At 37.4% G+C, this 19,277-nt stretch overlaps 2 protein-coding genes across 8 annotated transcripts in view; both read left to right on the forward strand.

Annotated features, from left to right (window-relative positions):
* The first annotated feature begins 1,036 nt into the window (after positions 1-1,036).
* The window catches only part of Coq4 (Coenzyme Q4), a 63,835-nt gene continuing 45,594 nt past the window's right edge, over positions 1,037-19,277 (forward strand). The window contains exons 1-3 of one of the 7 annotated variants that reach the window (XM_067790049.1): positions 1,037-1,235; positions 1,307-1,744; positions 1,811-2,082. In XM_067790049.1, coding sequence (XP_067646150.1) covers positions 2,042-2,082 — 41 coding nt within the window. In that variant the 5' untranslated portion in view covers positions 1,037-1,235; positions 1,307-1,744; positions 1,811-2,041. Of the gene's footprint in view, positions 1,236-1,306; positions 1,745-1,810; positions 2,083-2,995; positions 3,118-3,402; positions 3,441-19,277 lie in introns of those variants that run through there. The other 6 variants (XM_067790048.1, XM_067790053.1, XM_067790051.1 and 3 more) reach the window with 6 other exon arrangements.
* LOC137253323 (UDP-sugar transporter UST74c-like) lies at positions 3,451-7,496 on the forward strand. Its single transcript, XM_067790047.1, has one exon. It carries the CDS (start codon positions 3,542-3,544, stop codon positions 4,604-4,606), a length of 1,065 nt encoding a protein of 354 aa, XP_067646148.1. The 5' UTR covers positions 3,451-3,541; the 3' UTR covers positions 4,607-7,496.

A 19,277-nucleotide genomic window follows, 5' to 3' on the forward strand; every position in this document is an offset into this window, starting at 1 on the left:
CATTGATTCCTACGGGCTTGAGAGTTCGGTCAAACGTGTTTTGTACGACAAACGTCCGTACGTACGACACACGTCGGTGGGTAACTACCGCATTAGGTTGATGATATACGTGCCTCTTGCTTTTCAGTTGTGTTTCCATCTTTGATGTAATCTGTGTCGACATTTCTGAAATACGTGTCTCATGTGATTCCAGCTGGGATGCCATATATGTCTTCTGCTCTTCCAGTTGAGATGACATTTGCGACGACATTTCGGATATACGTGTGTCTCCTGTGCTTCCATATTGGATGTTATACGCGTCTCCTGCGATTCCAATTGTGATGACATATACGTTTTCTGTTCTTCCAGTTGAGATGACATTTGCGACGACATTTCGGATATACGTGTACCTGTTCTTCCATCTTGGATGTTAGACGTGTCTCCTGCGATTCCAGCTGAGATGCCACTGTCGATGTCTGAGCAGTTATTGCAGCCAATATCATGTTCAAGTCTGTGCTCGTAACTGTCTGCGATGTTTCGTTTTTCTCTTCAATTTTTGTTGTTGTTTCGTCCCCATCAGGATAAAAGACAAACTCGTTCACATCAATTCCTTGCGACTCCATTACGTAGCCGTGCTTGAAGTTCGATCTTATTGCCGGTTGTATTTAATCCACGGTTCTCCAACTCCTTTTTCAGTTGCTGGATCTTCAATTCACTGAACTTTGCCATGTCCAAGTTGTATTCCCAATCTTCGGAATTTATTCAGCAATTCCTCTTCTGACACCAATTGTAACGAATTTGCTGCAAATCTTCTTATTTGCAATCCTCCGCTAAGTTCGAATCACTAAATCACAATAACACTTATACCAAAGAAATTAATTAATTTTAATTTCTTTGGTTATAATTTTAATTTCTTTGCAATAATGTTACTTCAACAGAGCTCTTGTACCTACATAGGCAATAATGTTAGTTAACAGAGCTCTTGGAATGTTAAAGTTTCTCGTCGTGTGGCAACACTGCGTGGCGCGGTTCAGTGGCTGCACACATTTTCCAATCAGCTGTAGCTTTGTTGTATGCGGCATCTCATAATATTTTGTAATTTTGTGAAAAAACATAAATAATGCGATTAAAATAGTTTATTTAATTCAAAAACAGATAAAACAGTAAAAATGGATGTAATATTGCCATACAACACAAAAAACAGAGAACATTTCTGTGATTGTGCATTGAAATGTGGATTCCATGAATTCGTTGTGGTAAGGGTGGGCAAGGCTTTACATCTCCATCTCTATAAACAATTTGATAATCTTTTGTATGTAATTACTAGCTGAAGTTATTGTACATAATGAAGGATTCCGACTTGGATGTTTTCCCAATGATGGCGCGTGAACGCTTAGATCTAATATTATACGGTTGGGAATCGTGCCAAGTGCATTGGGATGAATTGAAAACTAAGCAGACTACTACAACAATACCACCGCACTTATGCACAGTGCTAAAACAAATAACACAATATTCGCTAGATCTTTGGTTTAGTAACGAATGGGAAGACTGTAAACCAAAATACAAAGCAATGCTTATGATTTGTTTAAAACGTGCAATTGAGTTGTTGATGATACGGTATTCGATTGGGGTTATACATAACATTTGGGTACTAAGCCTTGGGATATACCATATTTGCAAAAATTTGTTAAATGTAATAGTAATTTAGCGAAAAAATTTAAGCAATCAAGTGAACAATTAGAAGCGCAAACAACAGCTGAAGGTAAGTGGTTGTCGGTACCAGTCAGTTATAATCTATTTTTGTTTGTTATTCTCTTCCCTCACTTAGATATAGAGCATTTAAAAAAAGAGGGCTTACTTTTGATGTTATTGCGTCTTATAAAACTTTTCGATGCTGGCTACATTGAAGGTGTGCGTAGGTTATCAATGCGTGTTATTGCTGCGTGGAATCATGAATATGAGCAATGTAAGCTTCTGACAAACGTGTCTTATCCGGAGATCAATAGACAACATCAACAGTGTTTAATACTCATTTGTCATATTTATTTGATGGCCATTTATGAAATGGATGATATACGTGGTTTTGTTATTGATAATATGGTAAGTGTGATCTATTTTATGGTGGACTAGTTTTATCTATTTGGTGGTATGGCCTACAAGGCTTATTGTGGTCATATTAACCGTTCCTAAGATGGCCGGGGTAGTACCTCAATGATGCTTGTTACCGGAACGGGCCACTTCTATATCCGGCAAAGGACCATCAACATCGGTAGCACACACCGAGGAAGTGTCTTTATCGTTAATACAAAAACAAAAATGAGCGATAGGAGTATTTATGACCGTGAAATAAATGATGAAAGCCTTTGTGCTTTGGCAACCAGCACCAAAACTACTTTTCCGAAAACTGCTACTCCCTTTGTAGTCCACAATTATTGACATAGCACAGCAAACGAAAGACCCAGCAGTTACTCTGTTGAGAACTAGCCAAACGAGTGAATAAAGATGTTCTGGCAGAGATGTCTTATTCATTGTTGTTGTTGTTGTAGCAATGTTTCGCCCCACCTAATAGCTGCGACCGATCACAAATTGTCCCCAGCGGGTTAGGGGATCAGAATATACCCGCGGTAGGTATGCCTGTCGTAAGAGGCGACTAAAATACCAGATTCAAGGGGCTGTGTAGCGCAACCTTTCAGGTTGCCAGCGCAATATATAGCTTCTCCAAACCCAATTGTCAACCTCACCTATCCGCGGCGAATCCTGTTTCACTAACAGACGAGGCTCTGGCGACCCCAAGCTCCTCATGGAACTTGTGGGTAGGGAGGGAGGGAATGGCCTGAAGGTTTAATGTGGCCATATAAATCGTTCCCGAGATGGTCGGGCTAGCACCTTAATGGTGCTTGTTGTTGTTGTTGTTGTTGTAGCAGTGCGGTTTTATTAGGTTGGCATGTAAACAAGAAAAAGCGTGCTGGCATCACTTTTTGGTACTTAGATATAACAACAGATGCCGCCACGTCGAAAACATATGTTCAATATGTGTTGTGCTTTGTGCAAGTGTGCAAGTGTAGTATTTATTTTAAATTCATATAAATATTTGTAAACTGCAGTTTACTAAAAAAACAAAAACGCTATTAAAAGGTATGCCGAATAAGCTATTTTATGTTAAATCTATTTATCAGCTTTCGTTAATATTAGTTTTATTTGTTATATATGTAATTATTTCGGTGCAGTGTAATATTTGATTTCACAGCTCCATCGCCTTTGGCTGTCAGCTGTGCGATCAGTCAAAATTTAGCTGTCAAAATGGTCATTAAAGAGTTTTTATTGCTGTTTTGTTAACATTGCACAGGAGCAAAAATAGTTAAATTGGCATTAAAATATCCAAACAAAAAAAAGTTACGTCCAATAGTTTAATCAGTAATTTATAAGCTATAGATTGAAGTTTAACAACTGCAAATTGAGTGAGTGTGAGTGTAAAACTAATTAACCCAAGGCTAACCGCACAAAGGGATCCAAAAGAATCCCAAACATATCTGATTTCAATACAATAAACTTAATTGAGATGGTGGCCACACACAACAGTGACGATAAAGTTTCACTTGAACTCGCCAATGACAGCGATGATGAAAGCAACGTCGGTCTGCTAACGAAGGAGCAACGCCAGAAAGAGGACAGCACGTTGTTTTTCAAAAAAGTTGGAAGTGCGCTTTTCTATGGACTATCATCATTCATGATCACCGTTGTAAATAAAACTGTTCTAACTTCATATATGTTTCCATCGTTTCTATTTCTCTCACTGGGACAGTTGACAGCTGCTATTGTTGTGCTTGGTATAGGGCGTCGCATACGTTTAGTATCATTTCCACCATTAAAACGTAATACATTTTTGAAAATCTTTCCATTACCATTAATATTTCTTGGAAATATGATGTTTGGTTTGGGTGGCACAAAGGAGCTTAGTTTACCTATGTTTGCAGCTTTGCGACGATTCTCAATTCTAATGACAATGATGCTGGAAATGAAAATACTTGGAGCTCGTCCATCTGTTGCTATACAAATAAGCGTTTACGCTATGATTGCTGGTGCCTTGTTGGCCGCTTCAGATGACCTATCGTTTAATATGAAAGGATATACATTTGTTATGATAACTAATGCACTAACTGCATCAAATGGTGTTTATGTAAAAAAAAAATTGGATACATCCGAAATTGGCAAATATGGTTTAATGTTCTATAATTCATTATTTATGCTTATGCCAGCTTTACTTTTTACTTTTATAACTGGTGATCTTGAGCAGACGCTCAACTATAATCAATGGGAAAATCCATTTTTTGTTTTACAATTTTTAATGAGCTGTTTTATGGGTTTTATATTATCCTATAGTACAATATTATGTACACAATATAATTCTGCGCTTACAACAACAATTGTTGGTTGTTTAAAAAATATTTGTGTAACATATTTAGGTATGTTTATTGGTGGCGATTATATTTTCTCATGGCTTAATTGTATTGGTATTAATATAAGTGTGTTTGCTAGTTTACTTTATACTTATATAACATTTAGAAGAAAACAAACACCAGATAGGGAAGTTATGATACCAACAACGCGGGGTATAGCTGTGTAGTATACTAAAAAGATTTATTTGTAGATATTAGCATATACAGGTAGTTTTTAACTTCACATTTAGCTTATGTAAATATATCTCCTTTCTGTTAAAGTGGCTTTAATGAACCAGAAGCAAAATATTAAAGTAGCTTTATCTGATTTAAGAAAGCACTGTTAATGCGATTTATCATGCGACTAGCAAAATGCTATACCGAGGTTGATAAATGCCTTATGGATTTTCATTAATAAACCAAGTAGTCGAAATTTTTTCAAATCGTCGAGCTACCAAAGGATCTTCCCACTTAACAATTTAGGTTTCTTTAATAAATTGTCACAGATTTCTTTCAAATAGGTTTTCTTAGTATAGTATTACGAGAATAGCAGCAAGAGTTGAAATGTTTAACACAATTTATCACTTTTTTTTTTTACTTTATTAAATTGCTTAACAAAAACCATCAAACTCAAAAACGTTTTCGAAAAAATTATGAAGTTCGAAATGTTTACTAAGTTTTTTAGTAAAGTAAATTTTAGTCTATAAAGTAAAAAGTTTAAAATTTCGAAATAACCGTATTGATATTTTAGGGTTTTCTTTTTTCTATAGAGGCAAATCTGAGTAATAATAATATTATGCTGATAGGCGGAGCTTTATTAAGCGTTGAGATCTAAAACTGCTCTACATTGTTAAGTAAGTGAACTTTTTAGTACGTAAAATTTTTATTTTTGTTACGAGTTAAGATAGGATCGGACAGTTTTCTTTATGGTAAAAAGTGAATCCGTTATATCAAAAGAACTAGAATGAGTGTTGAAACCATGACACAAACAACGAAAAGGTTCATTTAATTCGAAGTTAGTTCTACACTGCTTCAAAAGAAGAGGTTTGTAATGTCTTGACACTCGTGATGGGACATTAAAGTTTACTTCGTTTAAGAGAATTGGGCTAGAAATCAATCCATTCAGTAGTTTAGACATAAATATTACGCCTAGCATTTCTCTACGACTTGCAAGAGTTGGAAGATTGATAAGCTTCAACAGACTGATTTGAATTGAATTGAATTGAAGCTTCAACCGACTAGTATAAGGGGGAAGATTATACGCAGAGTCCCACTGAAAATTTTTAAAAGAGAAAAGTAGAAATTGCTTTTGTACTGGATCAAGTCTATCTGCATCAACTCGATATTTAGGATTCCAGACTATTGATCCGTATTCTAGTATCGGTCTAACTAAAGTGGTGACCATTTCACGGACCACCATTTCACGAATGAAAGAACACCTCTAGCCTTATTGACAGTACCATGTTATGAGGAAGTGTAGCGATATTTAGGGTATTATTGTTACGCCTACGCTCGAATTCCTTCACAAGAGCACCAGGCGGCCAAAAAGAATTACTTAATATAGTTTCAAAATGTTGTGCGGATACATCAATCCTAAAAGACGAAATATCTGTATGATAGGTAAAATTGAATTTTCGAACTGTCACGTTATCAAATTTAAGTTTAGCGATGATGTTCGACTTTAGGTCCTCTTCTGTAGTGTCTATCAAATCTTCACACAAAAATAGGTTTTTTTAATAGGGACAACAATAAGATTACTAGTCGGCGGTTCTGGTTCCGTAGGAGGGTTTTGGGGATCCTGATTACTTTTTATAGAAGATTTTTTTAGGTTTTGTTAAAGAAACCTTTGATGAAGATGGCTGAGCCGTTAAGAGACTTTATTAATTCGATAGTTGGCGGTGAACTAACTACGGGTGCAGGAACTTCTTCAACGGCATCGAGTGTCAGGGCACTAGAGCAAGCACTGGTGGGATGACGGTTTCCAAGTGGAATGTTTGCGTTTGTTATGTCTTTCGGATATTTGAAAGACTTAAACAAGTTTCCGTATTGTGTGAATTTCTTGAACAGTGCGGCTAACTCTCTACATATTTGAGAGAAACCCTCGCGAGCCTGTTTGAAAACTTTGAAAAGATCAATCTCAGTTGGTCTACATTTTAAACAGGTCCAACGAACTCCTAATCACTATCATTGAGTGCGTCAACCACTCTTGCTGACAAACCGGCACACATCATATGGGCGGGCCCATCGCAAAGCCAGCATGCCACGAAGGGATGGGTTTCACTTTTATAAAACAGTTAGAATATATGCAAGCCATTTTAATTTAAGTAAAGAGGTGAAAAAAGAAATTAGTAAAATAGCGAGAGTAAATTGATTAATTGAAAATTAATTAATAAATAGGAACACGGGTGTACGGTTCTTATTATTTTTATTTAACTTTGTGTTTAAGTTACTTTGAACTTTGCAATTTTAATATGTTTTGTCAATATTTTAATTTTCAATATTCAATATTCATATTAATAAAAAATAATAAAGCATACTACAACTGGCGATCCTGCCAGGAGGACAATAAGAAAACAGAAACCAATTAGAAAATATTATATTTTTAAATAAGTGCAGATGGTGTGTATTTTTTTAAAACAAGCCCAATATACAGAAAATGTAACGTTTGCTAAGCTAAATTATTGCTAAAAGAAGAGTAGCTTATTAATAAAGCGAAGATTAAAAATAGCTATATATGTATATTGACGACAATATTAAAATATTGACAAAACATATTAAAATTGCAAAGTTCAAAGTAACTTAAACACAAAGTTAAATAAAAATAATAAGAACCCTACAACGGGTTATAACAAAAAAATTAATAGAAACAGTTTGAAAATAGCTGTTAGATTGGGATACGCTTTGAGCAGTCTCAGATACACTGTGATAACACTGAACAAACCGCGCAAACAGCTGTGACAATGAAGAAAGAGAAATGAAGTGTGCATAAACTTCCGACGCAGTACGATTTTGACATTTGTTCATCGAATTTACAAAAACAAAGTACATGGAATTTTTATTTATGTTTGTAGGTATGTCACCATGCTGCCACCTTTTATCGTTCCGCCGTGAAGTGTGCACACAAAATCAAAAATAAAAACAATTACACTATGAAAATTGATGCCTATCAGCAGCAACAACACCTTCGGAAAAAATTGCCAAACATTAACGCAAATTTTGAGAGACTTCAAACTTATTATTGACTGGACTCCAAAACTAAATACTGAAAGAGACCTGAAAATTCTAAGTAATAATTTCGATATATTCAAGAAAATGCTTAAACCCATCCAAGTTTATTAAATTTTTCGAAAACGTTTTTGAACTTGGCTAGAAAGTATTCATCATAGTACAAGTCAATCAAGTTTTTACTAAAATACGAAAAAAATAAAGAAAGTAAATACTTAACAGATAAATATCGTAAAAAATCGTTGTTGCTATTTTTGTGTACACCACTGTTCATACAGTTTACTTCTTAAACAAATTGCCAAAGCCATAGTTATACGATCATGCGTATAACATCGTATTATATGTTCCGATATCAGTTAAGGAAACAAATTATGTAAATCTATTTATTTAGTTTTGAAATAAATTGCATGCAACACAAGTGTCATAGTCACTAGCTCACCAAAGAGCACCGATGTATGTAACATAGATATATATTTAATAAGATAGATAATAAATAGTTATACAAAAAACTGATTTCTATTCGTTTATATGCAGTATAAAATCTTTTGTGATTTAATATTTATATAAATTACTCACAAAAAAATAAAAGTTGGCTACTTGCTATGATAACATAATGAATTTACGGTTGTATTTACTTTGTCTTTTCCTCTACATCCTCCACAAATCAAGTCATCTAATAGACTGTCTTGTTCTTGTTCTGTGAAATTTCTTTTGAATAAATTTTTGTCTTAAGTGTTTTTCATTTCAACAGTTACGAAATGCGAAAATTTTCAACTGAGAAATATGTTGTTTTATTTCACGTTTTCTGGACCAAATATACTTCTCTCAGAAAACGCATCACTTGCACAAGAAATTTCCTTCCGATCTTATCCTGCATTTAACACCAACGATTATTAAATTGCCGCGCACCCAAAACGGTTGTTATTTTTATTTAAACATTTAATTTTAATATTCTTGTCACTTGAAGAAATTTTCTATTCAAATATACACTCTTTCACAAATTTATTTTGTTGTTGTTGTGTGTAGAACACTTTTTACAGTAAAACGAAAAACTTTCTACGTTTTCTATGGATTATAGACAGAGGGAATACCCCTAATATTTTTCTGTTGCTAGAGAGAGCTGAGCTATTACCATACGAATTGAAATTAAACGCTAAGGTTGAGCGTCAGAATATCATTGTCTTTATTACTGAAATACTTTCTCTTTTATAGTAAGCGGTCTTACAATACTATAACAAATATTATATACATACTTTCATACTAGAAATAACTACATTCTCTTTCATATGTGCCAAGTCAGCAACTATTTCTTATGACGTCACATTGACAAACAGCGATCGGGCATTCTCACCGGCACGTGTCATTATCAGTATGACTCATTGAGCAAGGGTTTACAAACAAATGCAAATGGATATGCTTGTTGTTGTTGGCATTCATATGACGTTGAACTCCCGCTGTGTTGGGGTGAACATAATTTATGTGGGTCAACATTGTTATATGAGTGCAATATAACTGTGTGTGGTCGGTATTTAAATATGCATAATAATGCATTCGCATAGGAGGTCATGATGCACATGCTGAAATGCATTGGCATAAAAAGGGGTAATGCATAATGCTACACCATCCTCCTTAGAAAAAGAGTCGTATATAATTGAAAACAATTCTATATGACTCTTGAAGAGACCACTTGAGGTTTGTTTGAGTTCATAAAATTTTAATTGCCTTTTTTTTGTAATTTATTGCGGTTGAAGAGTTTGTTTACTTAGTCATTATCCGTTTCATCTGCTTTACATGTGTGATTTTGTGCTTTTTTTTTCAATGTAACATGTTGTATTTATATATATTTTTTTCTTTTAACATGCATTTTGTGTTTTCTTTCGTTCATGTGCACACTTCCATATGGTTTTAAGGGAGGAACGTATATAATCTGAATTGTTGTGCTGACTTTCGTATTCACATATTATTATTATTATTTTTTTATTAATTTTCTATGGTTGTGTGCTTATGATTATGAGTAATGTTTTGCATCAAGTGTTATTGATATTTGTTTTTATATATCAGAATTCGACTCACTTAAAAATAGGCTTGTGCTTACAAATTATTATGAAGTAACCGTAACTTGATGCCAACACGACTTTATATTTATATATATATATTTTTTTTTTTCTTTGTTTGTTTACATTTTTATTGACGAGTAAATTGGAATGTTTATATTGTGATTGTTTTGGTTTTTTTTTTTTTAAATCATTTGGGTTACTAGCAAATGTTCTCTACTGGTTTAAACCTATTCTCATGGATTATATGTGTAGGTTAAAGTAAAAATATTTCCTATTACAATCTTTTTTTTTTTTTATTATGTAGGTGTGTTTGAAGTAAAAATATTTTCTATTACTATATTCTATTCTATTTAGAATAAAAGATATTTTCCTATTAGTATTTCCTATTCTACCGGTGGCTAAAGTAAAAGAGGTTTTCTAAAATGAGACCCAGGCACCTAAATATTTTTATTTATTTCTAATAACTAATAGTGATAAATTAGTTATTCATGTAATATGGAATGATTTATTTTTTCTATTGTTTTCTTGATTCGTTTTTTCATACGAGGTGTGAATTTTGTAACATTGTAGATAATAGAGGAGTTGTAGTCGTTGACGGAAGAGCAGGGTAGCTATGTATTGATAGTAGTTCAATTTATGGGTAAAAGAAAGGTACAGTATTCTTTTTATGTTTTCGATATTTTCCAGCTATATCTTTGATCTTATTTGTCATGCGATTTCTGCGGTGGCCACCAAGACAGAATCGTCATGACTTTTATGAAGAATTATTTTTATTTTTACCGGGATTGTCACATGCATAACCTCTTGGGTTAGTGCGGTTATTTGATCTTTAAGAACTTGGGTACCAATTATTATCATATAAAATTTGCCTACTCGAGTAAATATTCAATTATTTTCCACCAATTTGTCCCTCAGGACAACTGTGTTTTTTATTCTTTACAAGTCCTAGATTGGCGGCTTTTGTACAGCATGTGTACAGCCTAATAAGGAATTGTCCTAAGTCAATTTTATCATCTACAATCAGGTTGCTTGTAATTCTTTCTAACGCGACATGTCTTATTATTGCAAATTTATATAGCGCTTCACATATATTTTTATAGGTTCTCTTTGTGACTTTTTCTTCACATTTTTTTTGTTATTATGGACTGGTTTTAAAATTTTTTGTGTTTTTTTTCTTAGGTTTTGCTTATTTCCACTGTCCTAGAATTTTTCTATTGCTTCATGATTGTCTTTGTCTTCAAAGATATCAAGAGCATTCAAAGAAGTTATGTACATTTTGATTTGCTATTAAAGTTAGGCAGTGTTAACGAAGCTGCTTTTACTGTTGTCTGGGACATTTTAAAGTTTAAAAGTTAATTTTCAAAAGTTTGTTGCTCTTCCTCAAATTGGGTTTTAATTGAAATAAAAGTTTTTAAATAATAGAATGTTGAAAATGAAATAGATGCGATCTTGAATGGGTTTTAATTGCCTATATTTATGCTTCATGTAGTTTTTGAGCATCATAGCTAATGTGATGACCAAGGCACAAATTAGTTAAATATTTTATTTTATTTATAACTTTTAATTGTAAAAATTGTTATTCTAAAATATTTCTTAAACATATTTTTATTTGGGTTAAAAAAATTTAATATTTCAAAAAAATTTATAATTTACTATCTTAGTATAGTTTATTTTCTTTCACAAAATATTTAAATATATTTTTATTCATTCATACGCTATTATAACTTAATTTTTGGCGTTTTCGGGGAACACACTTCTAATCATTCCCATTATTTCCTCCACCTTGGTTGTGGGGTTTATTATGTCTTCTATAGTGGGTTCCCTAGTCATTCCTATTATTTTCCACAGTTTCTTTAGTCCTTCTAATTCCTTTTGTAGGTCTCTAGTGTGTAGGGTATTCTCGTCCCACCATTGGAGGGGGAAGTCTGAGGAATTCCTTTGCATTTTAATTTATTACTAACAGAGTATTTGAGAAGCTTTATAAAAACGTCCTAAACATTCTTACGTATTTAAATTTTGAATTCTAATTAAAAAATTTTTTTTTTATATAAAATTTTTCATTTAATTTAGTCTTATTTAAAAAAAAAAATCCTAAGCAAAAACTTTCGTTTTTGCTAATGGTTTAGCGTCCGTAACGGCCGCTCAATTGATTCTACACTTAAATACTTATGTTGTTCTGCTTTCCGCCAATCATGTCCAAATTTCAGTGCCATCATGTCCAAATTTCAGTGCAATCATGTCCAGGTTTCAATGCCAAATTGTATGCCACTTCTTCTTATGCTCGCTGGTCATCAATGCCAATATTTAGTGTTCTGTTTTTACCATGAACTATTACCAAATCCTTTCCGTTGTATGCATAATACTGATCTTTTTATTAATTGGTCCTCTGGGGAAAAAATCAGAACGAGAAGGCGAGTGGTGCCTTGTTAAAATTCCAATCTCTGTTTGTGCTGTCCTTTATCCGGTTTTTAAAAAACTTTTTTTTAAAAAATGGTCAGGCTCTCTGGGCAGTCAGATCTTTTTTAGCAGTTGCGCCAATTTTGATCTGTACTGGCAGGATCGCTATGAACTATTACCATATAAATTGAAATTAAACACTAAGGTTGAGCGTCAGAATATCATTGTCTTTATTACTGAAATACTTTCTCTTTTATAGTTAACGGTCTTACAATACTATTACAAATATTATATACATACTTACATACTAGAAATAACTACATTCTCTTTCATATGTGCCAAGTCAGCAACTATTTCTTATGACATCACATTGACAAGCAGACACTGGCGATCGGGCATTCTGACCGGCACGTGTACTTGTCAGTGTGACTCATTGAGCAAGGGTTTACAAACAAATGAAAATGGATATGCTTGTTGTTGTCGGCATTCGCATAGGAGGTCATGATGCACATGCTGAAATGCATTGGCATATAAAAGGGGTAATGCATAATGCTACAGAGCGCATTTTGAGATAATTTCCGAAAAGTCCCTATTTGGTAGTTTTTTTTAAGTGTAACATTTTATTCACACTTTTTTTAAATATTGTATTTTTATTTTTATTAAAAATGCTAAAGAGCATTTCCAGCAGAAAATGGAAAAAAATTTTTTAATTATAGTTGCGAATTTGTTTGAGCTACGCTCACCTGATAAAATGCTTGTTCTTGTTCGTTTTTTTTTTTTTTTTTTTTGTGGATGCTATTTGGCACTGTTCTACTTCTTAGATACAAAAAAGTGTAGTAGCTGCTAACGAAAACTGCGTAAAATTTTCATTCTTATATTACAAAGAAATATCCTTATTTACTTTCAAACGAGCACTTAATTACATCTCTCTTTAAAATACATATATTTTGGACAATTTTAAAAAACAAATTGTGATACTTTATTACCGGGACGATTGCTAAAACACGACCAAAACCGTCGGGGGACGTATTAATAGACACGTTTTTGCCACGCTTCCAATAATGCGAATACTTTTTCTCTTTGGACTATTGATAACAGGACAAAACGCGTCTTTTCATTTCTCTTTTCACATTTTTGGACCGGTTATTGCAGTCGACCTCGGTTTCAAACTGTTTTTCGCGGAGAACTTTTGAACGGGTAGAAAAACTTAGTACCCGTGTTTGTATTTTTAATGCTGGAATAACTACGCGTCCTCAGATACCCCAATTCAAGACTTTTGTTTAATTTTCTGTAGGACCCATATAGGTGCACTACATTTTCATACTAGGTAGGTAGGTTGAACTGACCGGTCCATGAGGACCTCACATAGACTGATTGAGTCCGTAGTGTTACCAGAAGTTTGTTTTAACGACCAAACTGAAAAACCCTATCAAAAACCAGGACCTATGTTATAAAATAACTCCGTCCTCTTGGCAAATACTAGAAGCTTCCTAGGACTTAAGCCACTTGCTGCTTCTAGATCTGACAGCTGTATCACTCCTAATGGCTGGAGTCTTAGCCTGGCAAGTGCAGGGCACGAGCACAGAACGTGCTCGATCGTTTCCTCCTCCAACCCGCACTTCCTACATCTCCTATCACTGACCAAGCCTAATTTAAAGGCATGTGACGCCAGAAGGCAGTGTCCAGGCAGAATACCCGTCATGAGTCTACAGTCCTCTCTTTTTAAGACCTACACATAATCTTCGACACTTTACAGCCCCGCGCTTGAACCCACGCCTTTCCCGCTTGGTCGATCATGTGCACCTCTCGCCCTCGCTTAATCTCGCCCAATCTAATTGGGACATCTACGGAGCAAGCTTCAAGGAATGCGCCCTTTTTAGCTAGTTCGTCCGCTTTTTCATTCCCATCTATTCCCATATGCCCTGGGACATATATGTATGCTTCTCCCTGTCCCGATTCTCTCCAGAGACTGCTTACACTCTAACACGCATTTAGATGCTGTGCTATGCGAGATTATTGCCTTAATTGCTGCTTGACTGTCAATATAAAAGTTAACACGGTTGCAGCTTAAGCTATTCTCTTCCAGGGTTTCTACTGCTTTGGTTACGGCTAATATTTCCGCTTGGAAAACGCTGCAGTAATCCGGCAGCCTGTAGGATCTGCTTATTTCCGGATCAGCGCAGTATACCGCAGACCCTACTCCTTGCACTACTTTGCAACCATCGGTGTACACATGTATCGCCTCGTCCGCCATTTGCGCACCCTTGCGCCAACCGTCCACCTCTATTGTGGCCTTAAGATCTCCCTCGAAGCGCTGATAGGGAATCATGTAGTCTGTTCGTCTTGTAATTGATGACGCTATGCTACTATGGCCATATGGTCGGCGCTCAAGCTGCCCGAAGCACCGAGCCTGGTTGCGGTCGTTAACGCTTTGTTCTTTGCTACCAGGGGTCTACAGGTGGGATGTGCAGAATGGCATACAGTGCAGCCGTCTGGGTTGTTTTCAGGGCTCCCGTAATGCTAAGCATCGATAGTCTGCATACCCCCTCTAATTTTTTGAGGTATGTTGTTTTTTGTGTGGCTTTCCACCAAACAAGAACTCCATAATATAGAATAGGGCTTACAATCTCTGTAAAAACCCAATGAGAAAGAGAGGGCGATAGGCTCCACGTACACCCCAGCATTCTTTTACATGCATAGTGTGCCTTTGAGGCCTTCTTGACCCTCTCCATGACAGCTTACTGTCTAGGATGATTCCGAGATATTTTGTGCAAGGTTTCTCCTGTAAGGTCACCTCTCCTAACTTAGGCCTGGTCCAAGTTGGGACCTTGTACCTCTTTGTAAACAAGACCATATCCGTCTTCTCCGTATTGACTTTCAACCCGACATTAGATGCCCAGGTATGAATATCCCGAAGCGCCCGATCCATCAAAGAGCTAATCGTTGGAAGGCACTTTCCACTTATGACAATTGCAACGTCATCTGCGTAAGCCGTAAGTTTTACGGGTACCTCATCGAATGGCCTGATCAGTTGGTTGATGACCAGCGTCCACAATAGAGGTGATAGCACCCCTCCCTGCGGCGTGCCCCTGTCCACAGATTTCGTGGCCTCGTACAATCCCCATTGTGATGTAATCTTCCTGCAATTTAACATGCAGCCAATCCATCTGATTAAGGCAGGATGTACTTTAATGTAATTAAGACCATCCATAATCGCCCATTTTGCAACATTATTGAAAGCCCCGGCAATGTCCAAGAAGACTCCTAGAGCATACTCCTTATATTCCAGGGATTTCTCTATGCTTATTACCACCCTATGCAATGCGGTGTTTACCGAGTTGCCTTTGGTGTACGCATGCTGTGTTGTGGAGAGCAGCTTTTCATCCACGTTGTACTTTATGTACACATCTATCAGCCTCTCGAAGGTTTTGAGCAGAAATGATGTTAAGCTAATGGGTCTATAGTCTTTGGGATACACGTGACCGATCTTCCCCTCCTTTGGTAGAAAAGCTACACGAGCAGTTCTCCAAGAGTGCGGTACATGATTCAGTCTTATGCACCCATCGAATATTATTTTAAGCCATTCCACGACCGCCCTACTTGAGACTTGTAGCATGGCCGGGAATATACCATCTGGGCCCGGCGATTTAAACTTAGAAAACGTCTTCACCGCCCACTCGATCTTGGTATCGGTCACCAAGCCCGGCACTACTAGCTCCGTGATCGAAGTGTGAGTGATGTCTGCTGTCTCTTCTAAACCGTCTCCCGATGGGAAATGTGTATCGAGAAGCACCTCAAGGGATTCCTCACTATTTCGTGACCATTCCCCGTTCTCTTTCTTAATTAGTCCCTGGACTATGTTTCCCTTTGATAGGACTTTTTTCAACCGTGCTGTTTCGCTGGAGCACTCTATGTCCGAAACTTTTCCATGAGTTTCTCTTCGCCCTGGTAATTTCACGCTTGTAGATCCTCAGTAGATCCCTGTACTCGTCCCGACACGCTTCGCTTTCCGCGGTCTTTGCGAGCGTAAACATTTCTTTTACCTGTCTTCTTAGAAGACTCAGCTCATTGCTCCACCATGGCGGCTTTGCTTTTCCTCTGAATCTTCTTAAAGGGTAAGCTTTGTTATACGCAGTCATAAGCGTCCTTGTTAGGAATTCATTCGACTCCTCCAGTTCCTCTACATTAGCAACCTCTTTCGGTTGTCCCAGTTTTGTTTCTACATGTTTCTGGAATTTAGTCCAGTTCGTTGACCTAGGGTTTCTAAAGGTTCCTCCCTTCTCTACCCTCTTTAGGGGGATGCTGAAGCTGATATACGCATGGTCGGAGAAGGATGGTCTATCAAGAACCATCCAATCATACCTTGATATATCACGTTCGGAGCTCAATGTAATATCCAGAACATTGCTGGATGTTGGACCAATGTATGTAGGGACATTTCCCCTGTTGGCTATCTGCAATTTGGTTTGCAGGATGTAACAAAACAGAAATTCGCCTCTCTCATTCGTATCTGCTCCTTCCCACGCATTGTGGTGCGCATTTGCATCTGCGCCCATGACCAACCGCCCTTTGCGCCGTTCCTCCTGTACTAACATTTTGCACTCCATCGGTGGAACCTCCGCAGCATGGGCCATGTAGCAGGACGCCAGGATAAATGCCTGCTTATTCTTTTGCTCAACGGCCACCGCTACGAGATCCTCAGTGAATGTAGCTGTTTCCTTACCATTACTACAGCTCGCACCCGTCCTTCCGTTTGCGCGTAGTAAACGCCAAACCCGCGCGCGCTAAGTCCAGAAATCTTTCCTCCCGATGAGAGCCACGGCTCCTGGAGAAGCGCCACGTCAAACGAACCCTCCTCAAGGGTTAGGAGGAGTTCGCTCGACGCCACTTTACTGTGTTGGAGGTTTATCTGTAGGACTCGCAGCACCATTGGGCTGTTTGTCCCCCTCCAGCACCTTCGTCTTGGCGTCGTCGTCCTCCCCTTGCCCTTTTGGTTTAGAGTATTCGAGGCCCCCTTCAGCCTCTCGTGACTGTTGTGCCGGGTGTTCCTCTGTGCGGGTCCCAGGACCATTTAGCGGTTGGTCCTCTTCTAGCACGTTCGTGGTGACGTCGAGACCTCCACCTGTCTTTTTCCCCTTAGGCTTTTGAGGTTCTTTTCGACTTCGCCCACCTCTAGCGTGTTAGGGTTTTTATCCTCGGGACTTCTTTTCCTGAGTCGCATGTAAATTTTGCCAGTGCCAAAGGACATTTTGCCAAGCTGCGTGTACAAAATATCCTCCGCCTGCTTGTTTATTTGGAAGATGTAGAACTGGCCATCCTCGGTAGGCCGAGATACAGTAAGTACCTTCCAATCCTGTGTCGGTATGTTCGGATTCTGATTCTGCAGAAGTCGCAGTGTATCTTCCGACTTCATCACGTATGGTATCCATACCTTAACTTTTGGTACCGTGGGGATTTGCGCTTTATCCACCATCTCAAACCGCGCGTTCGTGCCTTGCCTTTGGAGGTTTGGAACCACTTCCTCCAGCCACCGCAAGCTCGCGATGTTGTTGCACGCTATCATCTTCACACCATTATACCATCCCCCGAATCAATCATCTTAAGCATTAAGCTAATAAGCTCCCTTTCCACAGATCTCCACCTTTTAGTAGTCATTTGTCCGATAGGACTGCTACGATCAAGCAGCACCACGGTCAGTGACTGCTTTGCCACATCACTCATCTTCTCGGGAAAAGCAGGAGTTTTAGTGTTATCTCCCTTTGGCACCTCCGAGAAAGCCGGAGTCTTAGCGTTAACTCCCTTTATCGCCTCCGTTAAAAAAAAAATGTACCATCACAGCAACCCATATCTGATATTCCGCTCCTCGTTGTGTTCCCTGCGTCGCTTTCGACGACAGCAACCTCGGAAATTTTGACACTTCGTTCAGTGTCAAACGCAGGTTCCACGCTAGTTTGACACTGACCGAAGTGTCAAGCTGCAAGTATGCACCGACGTGTGCCGTACGTACGGACGTTTGTCGTACGAAACACGTTTGACCGAACCTTCAAGCCCGTAGGAATCAATGTGGGCGGCTGTGTACTTGTACATAACATATTTGTGAGTGTAATGTTTACAGCAAAGCACTGTTGCCATTGACCAGTTTGCATGCATGCTTATGGAAACATCAACTTTTTCCATTTTAATTTTTGATGTTGTATAAGGCTGGAATTAATATTAAATAAATATAAATAGATTACATATTTATAATCTGCACTTTTACATAATTATTTTCACAATTTTTCAAACTTTAATTAGGTGTTTTTGCATAAAACTGCAAACGGTCAAAAATTAGCTCACAAAAGTTTACTAGGCAACTCTGTCTAGTGAGAGAGCGATCAGCTGACACGTTCTTACGGAAAAAATCAAACTTGTTTTGATTTCTACGTTCCGGGCTACGTACGTACGGGCGTTGCACGTCGGTGAGTGTTCGTTTACATTGCACATTCATAAGATAGGTCGTGTCAGCTGACACGTTTTTTGTACGTACGTTCGTGAGTAATGCGGCAGTTACCCACCGACGTGTGCCGTACGTACGGACGTTTGTCGTAGGAAACACGTTTGACCGAACCCTCAAGCCCGTAGGAGTCAATGTGTGCGTCTGTGTACATGTACATAACATATTTGTGTGTGTATTGTTTACAGCAAAGCACTGTTGCCATTGACCAGTTTGCATGCATGCTTATGCAAACATCAACTTTTGGAATTGCAATTTTTCATGGTGCAAATGGCAGAAACAAATACTGAATAACAATTTCTAGTTCATTTACTTGTAACCTCCAATTTTGTATAATAATTTTAGGATATTTCATCAAAATTTTAAACAATCATTAGGCCTTTTTGTTTAATAACTGCAATTGGTCCAAACATAGCACACAAACGTTTACTAGGCAACTCTGTCTTGTGAGAGAGCGATCAGCTGACACGTTCTTACGGAAAAAATCAAAATTGTTTTGATTTCTACGTTCCGGGCTACGTACGTACGGGCGTTGCACGTCGGTGAGTTTTCGTTTACATTGCACACTCATAAGATAGGTCGTGTCAGCTGACACGTTTTTGGTACGTACGTTCGTGAGTAACTGCCGCATAACTGAGGTATCAAACTGCAGTGTGTTAGAAAGGGAAAGGAATTGTTTCCTTCTCA

The sequence above is a fragment of the Eurosta solidaginis genome, chromosome 5 (assembly GCF_040869045.1).
Source record: "Eurosta solidaginis isolate ZX-2024a chromosome 5, ASM4086904v1, whole genome shotgun sequence".
Taxonomy (NCBI): domain Eukaryota; kingdom Metazoa; phylum Arthropoda; class Insecta; order Diptera; family Tephritidae; genus Eurosta; species Eurosta solidaginis.

What these genes read in the sequence shown, in the direction of transcription:
- LOC137253323 (XM_067790047.1), top strand. Translation starts at nt 3,542, where the DNA reads ATGGTGGCCACACACAACAGTGACGATAAAGTTTCACTTGAACTCGCC.